The 14,493-nt window shown below is 38.0% G+C and overlaps 1 protein-coding gene and 1 pseudogene across 1 annotated transcript in view; one reads left to right on the top strand and one right to left on the bottom strand.

Moving 5' to 3' along the window:
- The window catches only part of CD2AP (CD2 associated protein), a 121,009-nt gene that overhangs the window by 83,122 nt on the left and 23,394 nt on the right, over positions 1-14,493 (bottom strand). Inside the window, exon 2 of the mRNA XM_026507290.4 lies at positions 4,897-5,057. Coding sequence (XP_026363075.1) covers positions 4,897-5,057 — 161 coding nt within the window. The remainder of the gene's footprint in view (positions 1-4,896; positions 5,058-14,493) is intronic.
- Positions 12,258-13,548, top strand: LOC113261225 (serine/threonine-protein phosphatase 2A 56 kDa regulatory subunit alpha isoform-like; annotated as a pseudogene).

The raw sequence follows: 14,493 nt of genomic DNA, 5'->3' as shown, positions 1-14,493 counted from the left end.
AAAGCAAAAATGCCAAAACGATAACATTCTATAAATAAGTTCATGGATCCTTGTTCTATATTCTTTTAAACTATTTATTAAATCCTCTAAAGATGAAATAACACTGCAAAGGGACAATGAAATGGACAGTTTGTCACAAAACAAATTTAGTGTCCATAAAGGTTTTTTTTCCAATAAGCTGCAAAAATTATTTGACCTTTCTATCCATCTTCCAGCCCAACTGGAATATCAATGCTCTTCAGTACAGCTATCTGAAATAATAACAGGGATGTGAGTCTTTTAGAGGAAGCCTAGTTAGCTCTACCATCCACTCCATAGTCTTAAATTTACGAAACAACCTATGTACCTTAATGTAACCATATTTTAAGCATAAGAGGCTTATTTTTTATTTTTTTTTAATTTTTTATTATGTTAAGTTAGTCACCATACAGTACATCCTTAGTTTTTTTTGATGTAGTGTTCCATGATTCATTGTTTGCGTGTAACACCCAGTGCTCCATGCAGTATGTGCCCTCCTTAATACCCATGACAGGCCTGTCCCAATCCCCCACCCCCCTCCCCTCTGAAGCCCTCCGTTTGTTTCCCAGAGTCCATAGTCTCTTATGGTTCATTCCCCCTTCTGTTTACCCCCCATTCATTCTTCCCTTCCTTCTCCTACTGATCTCCCTGCTATTTCTTATGTTCTATAAATGAGTGAAACCATATGATAACTGTCTTTCTCTGCTTGACTTATTTCACTTAGCATAATCTCCTCCAGTCCCATCCATGTTGCTGCAAATGTTGGGTAATCATTCTTTCTGATGGCTGAGTAATATTCCATTGTATATGGACCACAACTTCTTAATCCAGTCATCTGTTGAAGGGTATCTCAGCTCCTTCCACAATCTAGCTATTGTGGTCAATGCTGCTATGAACATTGGGGTGCATATGGCCCTTCTCTTCACTATGTCTGTATCTTTGGGGTAAATACCCAGTAGTGCAATGGCTGGATCACAGGGTAGCTCTATTTTTAACTTTCTGAGGGACCTCCACACTGTTTTCCAAAGTGGCTGTACCAACTTGCATTCCCACCAACAGGGTAAGAGGGTTCCCCTTTCTCCACATCCTCTCCAACAAGTGTTGTTTCTTGCCTTGTCAATTTTTGCTGTTCTAACTGGCGTAAGGTAGTATCTCAAGATGGTTTTGATTTGAATTTCCCTGATGGCTAATGATGTTGAACATTTTTTCATGTGTCTGTTAGCCATTTGTATGTCTTTTTTTTTTAAAGATTTTATTTTTATTTATTCGACAGAGATAGAGACAGCCAGCGAGAGAGGGAACACAAGCAGGTGGAGTGGGAGAGGAAGAAGCAGGCTCATAGTGGAGGAGCCTGATGTGGGGCTCGATCCCACAACGCCGGGATCACACCCTGAGCTGAAGGCAGACGCTTAACCGCTGTGCCACCCAGGCGCCCCAGCCATTTGTATGACTTCATTGGAAAAGTGTCTGTTCATATCTTCTGCCCATTTTTTGATTTGATTATTTGTTTCCCATGTATTGAGTTTGAGAAGTTCTTTATAGATCTTGGACACCAGTCTTTTATCTGTAGTGTCACTTGCCAATATCTTCTCCCATTCCGTGGGCTGCCTCTAAGCTTTTCTGACTGTTTCCTTGGCTGTGCAGAAGCTTTTTATCTTGATGAAGTCCCACAAGTTCATTTTCAATTTTGTTTCTCTTGCCTTTGGAGACGTGTCATGAAAGAATTTGCCGTGGCCGATGTCAAAGAGGTTACAGCCTATGTTCTCCTCTATGATTTTGATGGATTCCTGTCTCACATCGAGGTCTTTCACCTACTTGGAGTTTATCTTTGTGTATGGTGTGAGAAAGTGGTCAAGTTTCATTCTTTTGCATATAGCTGTCCAATTTTCCCAGCACCATTTATTGAAGAGACTGTCTTTTTTCCACTGGATGTTTTTTCCTGCTTTGTCAAAGATTAGTTGTAAAAGGCTTATTTTCAAGGGGACAGTGAATTATAAATTCTAACTTTCCCTTAAATCTTCATATATACAGCTGAAGTAATAAAGCCAACTTATTATTTATCGCTGTTGATTGCCTGTGGTTAATTTTTTCAGTAACAACTTTACTTTAGAATAATTTTAGGCTTACAGAAAAGCACTACAAAGGTAGTACGCAGAGTTCCCAAATCCCCTTCACTCTGTTCCCCTAATGTTATTATCTTGCATAACCACATTACACCTGTCAAACCTAAGAAATTAACACTAGTACACTACTACTAACTAAACTACTGACTTTATAAAGATTTCATCAGTTTTTCTCACTAATATCTATCTTTTTGTTCCAGAATCCAATCCGGGATACCACAATGCATTTGGTCATCAGGTCTCCTTGGGCTCCTCTAGTCAACATCAGTTTCTCAGTGCTCTCTTGGTTTTCACGACCTTGAAATTTTTTTTCAGCCCTGGTCAGGCATTTTGTAGAGTGTCTTCAATTTGGGTTTGTCTGATTCTTTTTCTCATGCTTAGATTGGGATTATGGGCTTTGGAGGAAGAATAAATACAACAGAGATGAAGAGGATACATGATATTAACATAATATATCACTGACGATGTTAGCTTTGATCAGTTGATTATGGCAGTAGTTGCCAGGTTTCTCCACTGTAACGTTGCTATTTTCTTCTTCCACCTATTTTTTAGTCCAGCCCATTCCTGAGAGATGCCCCTGAGGGATGCTTCTGAGGAGAGGGGAGGGGATGGTGTAAAAGGAAGTATCTACAAATATTTGAAATAATTCTGTGAGATTTATCCCTTCCCCCCATTTATTTATTTACTCAACCATTTATCTTCATCAGCAGGGACTTATGTATATTTATGCTCCATTCTGGGTAATAATCAAATCTAATCAATAGGTTATTTTGTTGCTTAAATTGTTCCAGCTCTGGACACTGGAAGCTCTTTTAGATTGGCCCCTATGCTGTTTTGACATGGGCCATCATTCTGTCATTTTTTTTTGAGCCCTTCCTTCTTTCTGGTACTACAAGATGCTCCATCATGTATTTTCCTTGCCACAGCCCTAGAATCAGCTATTTGTCTAAGGAGCCCTGCTTCCTTTTATTGGAGAATAATATTTAGAAACCAAAAGCCGGACACTGGGTATTGTCACTGCTACTGGTGTGTCACTGTTTCTAGGCTGTCTCAGTAGAGAGAGCTGAGAAATGTATGTATGTATGTATGTATGTGTATTAACCCAAGTATTAATACACACACATATAAATATATCTATGTGTGTTGGTACATATTTTAAACTAAACATGAGTTCATACTGATGTCTCCAACTCTAATTTAGTACCCTGTGGTTACTTTTTAATCCCAGATTATGCTTCCCTCTATTATCTAGCATCCTCAAACTGCATGCTCTATTCTCAGGCAGTTCATTAAAGTCAAGTTCTAGTGTTAGTTGTACTGAAACAGGAAAGTAACATGTATTGCAAAATGCAGTCCTGTGACAGGTCATCTCCACTACTGGGACAACACATCAGCACAGAATTAAGAGAATTATATAAATACTTAACTTTTACCTTATTTTTCTTTAACTACTGTTCTATTACCTCAATATATTATCTCTGAAAAGGCACTTTCCTTTTAAAAAGAGAGAGAAATGAAATGAGAGGTCAATGTCATGGCTTACTATATACCGACTATCAATATATCATTTTAAGTATAAGAAAACAGAGAAATTATGTGTGTGGTTTGACTTATACCACCAGCAAAGGACAAAACTGGAACTTGACTGTGTTGTAATCCACTTATTCTACTCCAATTTCCAAGGTATCTGCATTACACTCCATTTTAGGTTATAAAAAATAAGTCAATTTATAAAACAAAAAATAAAAAACAAAAGTGACCTTCTCCTATAAGTTCAAGTCCCTATTACAGCTTTTCTTGGTGGTTTCAAGAGATAAAATATAGTTAGGTAAAGTGTAGTTAGTTCACCTCTGAAACCAATTAATATTATAGTATGACCTCATATTTAGAGGTAAAACCATAATTAAAATAAACACAAATTATCCAGGGAACAAATATTTACTAAATACCCACATTGCGCAGGTGGATATTACTATGTAAGGTGAACAAACCAATGAGACACATTCTAGCCTTCCCAGAAGAACTCATAATTATAATCTAATGAGGCCATTGATATAGCTAGGTATAAGAAAACTAATACAGGAAACAATTAATTTTAAGTATAAATATACAGATATTCTTTATTTTTTTCCTTCTCTAAACTATTGAGAACTTTGTAAATGATTTAAGAATCTTGATTGTTATCCGGCAAAAGTGACTAGAATATTTAAAAAAGGAATGTTTGGTGGTTAAAGAGTAAACTGTTACTTTGATAAATACCTGCGGCAATGCTGAAACTTATCAGAGGAATCTAAGATATTTGCAAAGGGGCTGCAAAAGTAATAATATACAATTAAACTTGAGTCAACTATCCTGGATTTCAGTTCAAATTCTAGATCTTCTTAGCTAGTCAACATTGGGTAAACCATGTAACCTCTCATCTATGTGTCACCACATTTAAAATGAGGTTATCATCCGCCCTACTTATAAGACTTGTAGGCTCAAATAAGAATGTACACACAAAACTACTTCGTAAATGAGAGTGCTACCCAAACGCAAAGTACCATATTTTTTTAAAGACAGGTAGATACATACACACATATATAAACACACATGTACACACACATACACACAGTGTTATTATACACCAGGACACCAACCAAATGTAAAGTAAAAAATTTACCTTCAACATTTTAGTTTTAAAATACATGTATTTCTGAAGTTAAAGATTAAATCCTACGAAGCAACAGCTAGAAATTTAAGCGAGAGTACTTACCTTAACAAAATTATCAGGAAACATTCCTCTTCTCCCATTTAGTTCTCCTTCTAGCCATCCTTCCTCCTGCAGTTTTTTCACATTCCTGATGATTTCACCAACTCGAATAGTTAATTCATCATCATGTACAGCATCGTAGTCATACTCCACAATATAGTCAACTAAAAAAAAATAAATGTCTGAAACTTAATTCATGAAATACAATTAACCATATTAAAAAATTTAAAACTAAGAAGCCTGTTTAACAACAATATTACAAAGACATAATCAAGGCTTACTTTGATGATTTTAAATATTTGGCTACCAAATTTCTTGATTGTCTTCATATAAAACACAGTAGAAATTTTAAGCAGAAGCTTCAATACAATGTACAATTCATGCTATCAGTTGTTCTACAGTCAGATGTATATATTGTTAGTGACAGATCATCTTTATAGTGGTCCCTATGATCCCCATCTCCTGATATTCATGGCTTTGTGCAATTCCCTCTCCTTGACAGGGACATGACTTATGACTGACTTCTAACCAACAGAATACGACAAAGATGATAGACTGTATATGACTACATAAGATTTTAATGTCTATCTTGCTAGGAAACTCGCACTTGCTGGCTTTGAAGATGCAAGCTGCTTTGCTGTGAGCTGGGCTATCAAAAAACTGATGAAGGTCCTGGCTGACAGCCAGCAAAAAATTGAGGGCATCAGTCCAACAGCCCACAGAGAACTAAATGATGCCAACCACCATGTAAGCTTGGAAGCAGATCCTTCCCCAGCTGAGAGCACAGACTTGGCCAACACCTTCACTGCAGCCTTGCAATAGTATCTAGTTAGTCACACCCAGACTTACTGAATCACAAAACCTGTGAGATAATAAAATGTGTGTTGTTTTAAGCTGCCAAGTTTATGGCAATACTGCTACTGGAAAACAGAAAATGAATACACCCTGAAGTAAAGATTAGTAAGGATCTATTTTACCGCCTCTAAGTACAGAATTTTAGATTACAGGACATCATATATGCATACTATTAATATTTTAAAGGGCTCAGTACAAGAAAAGCAATAACAGATTTCCTATTCAAGATGGCAGACTAACCATATCTCCATTCATCTTTTCTTCCTCCTATAAGAATGATTTTTTAAAAAGCACACACACACACACACACACACACACACACAGAGCTACAAGCAAAAAAAAAGGGAAAAGGATTATGGGCAGGCATTGCTGGTTGCCAAACCAAAAGCCATTCCTACACTGACTCCCCACCTCCTTCTTCCTTTCTTATCGAACCCTAATTTTGTTCAGGTATTTTGAGATCTTGTACTTTTACAAATGCAGCTTGCCCTCATTCCCAGAGGGTTAAATCTTTACTAGTCCAGACCAGGACTTTTCAAATACTAAGGTACAGTCAAGTCATCTTGTTGAATCTTGCTTAAATGTGTACTCTGAAAAGGCCCTGGATATCTAATGTTGCTGGACAAAGAATAAATGGTCTAAAGATAGTTTATTTACTAAAGACTATTTATTTATAGTAATTTCACACAAACACACATGCACACACACAAGCATGCACAGACTGGTTTTCAAACACACATGTGATGGATGGATTCTACCAATAAGATACAAGCAAGGGTTCAAGGAAAGTTTTATCCAACCTTAAAAACAAAACACAAGGAAAAAAATGTCTTCCTGCAGACTTTAGATATTCCTCAGTGAGAATGCAATGCCCAAAACTGCTATAACTAATTTCAGATATTCTTCAGTGAGAATGTAATGCCTAAAACTGCTGTAACTATTTAAGACAAGAAAAAGATGAAGAGATTGTCTCAATGCCTTCTTAAGACAAGAAAAAGATTATGATGGAAGAGAAGAAAGATGAAAATGACCTAGATCTTTGCTAAATTTATCAAACTACTATATGAACCAACCCCTGAGCTACAATACCATTAGTTTTCTTGTTACAGAAGTAGTTTTTTCTTAACTTTTTTTTAAGATTTATTTATTTATTTGAGAGAGAAAGCACACGCATAAGCAGGAGGGTCAGAGACAGAGGGAGAGAGAATGTGAAGCCAGCTCCACACTGAGCATAGAGCCCAACTCAGGGATCGATCTCACAACCCTGAGATTACGACCTGAGCTGAAACCAAGGGTCGGATACTTAACCGACTGCGCCACCCAAGGGTCTCAGTTTTTTCTTAATTTCTAAGTAAATTTTAGACAGGATTTCTACTTGTAGCTGAAAATCCCAACCTGAGAAGAAAGCCAAAAAGAAATTTTTCAAATTTATAAAAATGGACCCATAACTGATAAAGCCAGGAACAGAAAGCCCAGAGAATTTCAGGAAACTACAACAGATATCAAATTGCTCTGGAGCATCCCATAAAAGCTAGAAATTCAGAAAAGGAGGGCTTATGGGAAAATGAAAAACTGAAAATAGGGGAATTATCTCTACATGGAAGAGCTAACACTATCAACCACAATAGTTCGAAGATAATAATGCTATATACGCAGGCATTTTTCTCTGAAGGCCAAAAACTAAAGGGTTAGTCCCCTCCCTCCACCTCCCCCGCAGCCCCCCCCCACACACACACACACAGTTTGGAGAAACTAGTACGGCTCCTATGGATGAGCACTGGTTTCTTAGAGAAATGACTACTGATTTCCAGAATTTAGACGTCTCCACAGCAATGAGCAGCTCCCCACCTGATAACTGTAAAATAAAACACTAAGTCCTATTAAATAGTGTCCCCAGCTTATTATTTTTTATTCATAAATATGAACAGACAATAGTTAATCATGAAAAATCATAATAAAACGAAAAATTACTCCTAGATGAAACATACACCCACCTCCCCACTTCTACCCTCCAAAACAATTGAGTCCTAAAGCCATTTATGTATGGAAGAGCACAGTGGGGAAAAAGAGGGGAGGAGGTTGGGGGTGGGGTACAGAGGAAGAGTCTGATGTGAGGTATCCAAAATTGGGGTGGGGTAGAAGCAGGAGTCAAGCTATCCACATATGGATAGCATCCACATATGGGGGTTTTCCTAGTACAGCATATCAGCAGTCTAACGCAAGGTGAGGAGGGCATCCATCCATGTAGAGGCAACCTGACATGGTGTTTCAGACCCTAAGCACAGTGGAGAGGGCTTCCAAGCTAAGAGGTAGCTTGGTAAGGAATACCAAAGGCCAAATGTTGTTAGGGGGTGGGTGGCAGATTTCCATGCAGAGTTACGGAAGGGTAAAGGCAATCTAAAATGAGGACTAATAGCCCAAGGAGAACAGGGTTTTTGTGCGAGGGTGGGGAGTGACAGCAGAGATGGAAGACTAGCTACATCCAAGAGACTGATCAAATAAGTAAATATATTAAGGATAATGGAAGCCAAGTGTCTCTGTGTCAGAGAAGGGAGTTGCTAATATAAAGGAGAAAAAGCTAGATTCAATAATGTGATACTAAATGAGAAGTATCACCATGAACTTAAAAGTTTTCAAAACATAGATATACACATAAATAAAACACACACACACACACACCAGCTCTGTCCACTGAAAGGGCCTAAGACGAGCAACAGTGTAATGGCGATAAGCATACCTAATGCTGAGATCTTAAAAACACCACTTTCTACTAAAAAGAACTAGGAATCCTTGGGAAGACAGGCAATTCCGCCATTAAGGCAGGAAAAGTACAAGATAAGCCTGGGACACAGTACTGTGCCGCAAAGCAAGGAAGTTAAAAAAAAGATAAGGTGATGCCAAAGGACAGAGAGAAGTGATATCAAAAAGGCTCCTACTGGCCAAATCAATACAATTTGAGCATCAAAATAAAAAATGACAGTAACAGAATATATCCCATTGAATAAAGTAAGAAATCATGAGTTCAGGCATGTATAAATAAATGTTAATTTTTTAACTCTATGGTTAGATTGTAATTAAGTAGAAGATCCTGGTTTGTAAAAAATACACACTAAAATATTCAGGAGAAAGACTATCAGTCAGAAAAAAAAATGTCTTTGTACTGTACTTATTTCTACAATTTACCATTTCAAAATAAAAATTTTAAACATTTGTATCCTCAAGAGATATAACAAAATTCATAAAATCAGAACAGAATGTTATGGAAAAAAAAAAGAGAAAATAAGAAGGGCTGAGAAATCTGTATCTTCTGGGGCTCCTGGGTGGCTCAGTCGGTTAAGCGTCTGCCTTCATGATCCCAGGGTGCTAGGATCCAGCCCCACATCCGGGGGCTCCTTGCTCAGCAGGGGGCCTGCTTCTTCCCCTCCCTCGCTGCTGCCTGTGCTTATGCTTGTTCTCTCTCTATCTCTCTCAAATAAATAAATAAAATCCTTAAAAAAAGAAAAAAAAATCTGTATCTTCCAACATGTCACATTAACTTTTTTTTTTTCTTTTTGAGAGGTGGAGACAAATCCAAGAAAGTTTTCCAGAAAAGGTAAAGCAAAAAGGCATAAAGAAAATACAAAAGACTGATATCAATCCAGACAATTCAACATCCAATTAACAATTCTAGAAAAAAGAGAGAGCGAAATAGAGAACTGACAATGAAATAACAAGAAAATACGCCAAAGCTAAATGAAACAAATCTTCAAATACAAAGAGGTCTATGAAAATCCAGTACAATAACAAAAAAGTAAGTACTCACATCTAGATGAAATTTCATAACAAAGATAAATATATCCCTGAAAGCTCTCTGAAAAGAAACAGAGTTCATCTACAAAAGAATGAGAATCATCAGAAGACTTCTCATTGAGGACACCAGATTCTACAGGAGAAATAAAAAGGCAAGGCCGCTTAAGTATTAAAGGAAAATGAATTCCACACTCAGCCAAATCAGCAGGTAAGTAGGGTGTAACATTTTCACACAGGCAAGGAAGAGGAAATTAACACCTACATATGACCTTACATATTACCCAGTAAAATAAAAAATATGAAACAAAAGAGAAGACTACATGAAATCCAAGAAATAGTAGAGCCAATCCCAAAGAGTAAGAAAAGTGCTAAGATGGCAACTGCACAACAAATATAAGGAACAGTCTAGACTAAGCAGGAGATAAAAAGTTCTAGGAGGTATTTGGGAGCAAGGAGGAATGAGGAATAGACTGTTTTTTAATTAACTTCAGATTTGTAAAAGCTAATAATGCATGTGGTAATCACTAAATAAGAGTATAAAATGCCAAACAAAATACTGCACTTGCAGTTTCAGCTCAAACACGTGAAAAACTTAGAAGCTATTACTCCCACCCCTACAATAAGAAAAAGGCTAAACGAACTGAAAGTCATTGACTTTCCCTGGACCCATCAGAGAAACGAACACACAAGGCAAACTGCCAGCTCAAGATATGGAGAGACAGACAGAACCAGGAAGTGAAAGCCAAGAACTACTAGATCACCTCAAATACAAACAAGTGGACCTATAAACTGATAAGAACATTATATTAATATCCCAGGGCTGTCGTAACAATCACAAACTAGGTGACTTAAAACAATAAACTATTCTTTTCACATTTATAGCTCTGGAGGCCAGAGTACAAAATCAAAGTATCAGCAAGGTTAGAACTTTCTGAAGACTGTGAGAAAGAATTGCTTCACACTCTGCCTTGGCTTCTGGAGGCTGACAGAAATCTCTGGCATTCCTTAGCTTGCATAATTCCAACCTCTGCCTCCATCTGCACATGACCTTGCCCTTCTGTGTGTCTCAAGTCTCCCTCCCCTTACTCTTAATAAGAACACTGCTCACTGGATTTGTGCTCAGTCCTAAATCCAGGGCAGTATTATCTTAAGATCCTTACTTACATCTGCAAAGACTTCATTTCCAAATAACATCACATTCATCTATACCAAGGCTTAGAATTTAGACATATTTGGGGGGCAGAAAGTTAATCCACTGCTAACACCTAAATGGTATTTTTGATGAACTACTACAGGCTGAACATGGAATAGCATCACAGGAGAGTCACCCATTCTCATGGGTTGTACTTCCAGGAACCCCACCAGATTCTCAGAGTTAAGAACCCATAAAATCTTCTTGTGCTTCTGGCAAGGAGAAGCTAAAAGAAGTCACTGTGAAATAACCAGGAACCAGAGCATTCACCATAACAAAGACTTAATCTCTACAGAAAAGACTTTACTGGGCCATATCCCATATGTGGTAAGGTCATTTCTCTGATTCTAGTCCCTACTTACCTTTCTGTCTCAGACTAGTCAAGGTTACAGTCCCACAACACAAACCCACTAAAAGTTTGAAATTTAATTTTAAGATTATAGGATGCTTCATTTCTCCTATACATTTTCACCATGCAAGTGAGGCTCCAGTACTGCATGGTATAAATTCCATCTGAGGAGGAGTTCTGAGGAAAACCCAAAGACAGCCAGGAAGACAAAAAAGGACTCTGAAAAAGTGAAGCCTCTGGCACCTACACCTAGAGCAAATATTAAACACAATACAACTCTTGGACAGACTAACATAAAATATCACAGTCAGTATCTGTTTATCTCAGCTCCTATTTCCAAATACATAATGTCCAACTTTCAACAAAAAATTACACATCATGCTTTTAAAAGGCAAGAAAAAACACAAAGACAAAGCAAGCATCAGAGACAGACTCAAATATAATACATATTTTGGAATCAGACAGGAAATTTAAAATAACTATGATTAATATGTTAAGTGGGGGAATAATGGGGAGAAAAAGACAGCAAGCAAGAACGGATGGGTAAGGTAAGCAGACGGAAACTCTAAAATCAAAAGGAAATGAAAGAAATCAAAAATACTAACGGAAATAAAGGATGCCAGGGTGGCAGGTCACTGCCCCAGGAAATGAGGGGTCAGTGCTGAAAGGGAAAAGTGGGTGCCACAGCAAAGGTGGTGTCTCAGAGGGGATCCGCAGTGGCAGCACCTCAGAAGGAGGTTCCAGGCAAGGTAGGATGCACGGGCAGCAGCCACTGAGATGCTGGCCAGCTGGCTGGTGACCTAAACTGAAGGGACAAGTGGCATGCTCAGCAACCACAGCCCCGACACTTTGCTTCAGTTTTCTAAACTTCGGGCTCCCTTCCACCAGACCTTTCTGCCCAGAATCAACAACTTTTCAACCCTCTCCTCCCCCAGCTCCTGGAGCTCCATGTGGGGTAGGGACCAGCACTGAAATATGGCCCTGAGGAGTTGACAGGCAGCAAGAAGGTCCCCGGTGCTCAGGAGGGGGGAACTGTGTCAGGACAAGGGGGAAGGCACTAGGTAAAGGGGTAAAAGCTCTCTGCACCTATCCTCACCTCCGCCCTCTGCCATTGCCCATTCTGTGCAAGCAGCCCTCCTAAGCACCAAGGCTGTGAAGGTGTCCTGGTAATCACCACTAATGGAAGCTGCCAGCACCACCATCTGGGCCTCAGAGAAAGCGGTCAGCTTTACCCAGAAATCAGTATGGACAGCACATAGGCAGAAATGCTCCCAGGGCTCCTGACAGTTCCACAGCAGGGGCAACAGGCAAAGGGGCGACCCTTGTCCCTGCTCAAAGATGACACTTCAAATAAACAAGAGCTTTTCTGTCAGAAGTTGCATCAGTGTTGCATACTGTTTAATTTCATGGACTCAGTTTCAGACTCAAAGACCAACAAAATTAAAAGAATAACACTGAATGAACTGAGTATGTTTCAAGTAATTATAGGATAATTTGTCAAATCAGTGTATTATGATAAAGTAAAAATGATCAGTGCTGGCATCTTCCATACTCTTCCTCCAAGTGATAATCTAGATTTTGATCCAGAAAAGGATGAACTTGAGGCCTCTTGGCTTCACATACAATTGGTGTAAAGAGTTAAGATTTTTGGAGAGTTCTGGTTTGGAGAGCATTGCAAAGTGATATATGGACCAGAAATCTGTAAAACAGTTCCTGACCTTTTCAACAGTGAAGGTATCTCAAAGAACAGGAATACCTAAAGACTGCTCCGCACTGAATTTATAGAAAATTTCTTGGATTAAGAGCAGTCATCAGAAAACAAATTAACAACACTTTCCTCGGGTTTATATATGAAATAACATTTCCATGGGGTTGGTGAACTCCTTAAAATATTGGTAAGTTTTATCAATGGCTTTATGCCATACCACTGAGAGCAGAACATAAATAATATCTAATGAAGGCTTTTACTCTTATGCATACTGCAAAAGGATTAGCTTTGTCTCATGCTCAGCTAGCCTACTGGCTTATATAGTTTCTGGAGAAAAACACAACACTAATATGAACAGTGATCACAGGACTGCTAAACTTTTGGCCAAAAACATGCAGTCAGAAAGAGGTGATGCTTTCAGAAGAAAATGAGAAATCACAGATGTCACTGAACCAACACAATTCCAAAGAACTGAAGGCCCCTTTTTAAGCAGATATCCAGGTGTGTATCCAGTTCTCAATCTTAGGTTGGAGAGAAGGTACTGCACACTTCTGGAATAATGAATATATTCTTAGTTTGAGGAGAATATTAATAAAATCCTGACAATTACATTAGGCAGTTTTTTAAAAATCTCCATGAATACTGGAATTAGACCACTGTAGCACTGACATATAACATGCTAAAAACCCTAATGGACATAAAAACAGCAAGCTTTCCAACAACCTTACCAGCTCACACAAAGATGAGAGACAAAATGAGTAAAAGCAGAAATTGGAACACAGAGGTGCCTGGGTGGCGCCCTTGTTAAGCGTCTGCCTTCGGCTCAGGGCGTGATCCCGGTATTCTGGGATCGAGCCCCATGTCAGGCTCCTCCGCTAAGAGCCTGCTCTTCCTCTCCCACCCCCCACCCCCGCTTGTGTTCCCTCTCTCCCTGGCTGTCTCTGTCTCTGTCAAATAAATAAATAAAATCTTTAAAAAAAAAAAAAAAGAAACAAAGAAAAAAGAAATTGGAACACAAAGAATTATATAGGAAAAAATTAGAGCAGCAAAAACTAAAGAAAGCTTAAGAAAAGAAGAATGGTGCTTACAACATGCACGGTATTCTCAGCAATAGAAGTGACAAATAAAAAACTTTAAAAAAAAAAAAAGGAAGAAAGAAAGAAAGAAAAACCCTACACCACTACTGGATAGGCACAATTTTGTACACTGTTTTGAAACATGTAAAAATTCTGGAACAAACCACATCAGTATAATTAAAAGGCCAATTTATTTCTAGTAAATGTAAATGAAAAAAATATATAGACTAAACATAGTTCTGTGCTATACCGTGGTCATAGTACACTGTAACCTTTGTCTCATCACTGATTTACTGTGTCACTTTCAATTTATGAGTGAGATAATTATGAGAGTGGTAAGAATTATGATCTGAATTTTTTAACTTTTTTGCACCTGTAGGTATATTTTTCCTTTTCATAATGCTCTTCATATTGTTACAGACCTTATGTTAGACCTATGAAAAAGAGTACTTCCTAAAACAAAACTGAGGTATAATTCTTACACTTCCCATTTCTCCTAGAAATATGATGAGGGGAATTACCCATTCTAAAAGTTCCTTCATTACAGATATTATTTTTATTCTAAAATCTAAGCAAAAACTTAAATCGCCAAGCTTTTTAAAGCACAAAATATAAATAAAAGCTGGGAAAA

Source organism: Ursus arctos, unplaced genomic scaffold, assembly GCF_023065955.2.
Source record: "Ursus arctos isolate Adak ecotype North America unplaced genomic scaffold, UrsArc2.0 scaffold_29, whole genome shotgun sequence".
NCBI lineage: Eukaryota > Metazoa > Chordata > Mammalia > Carnivora > Ursidae > Ursus > Ursus arctos.
Note: the sequence above shows the minus strand (reverse complement) of the source record. Positions and strands in the feature narration are given on the sequence as shown.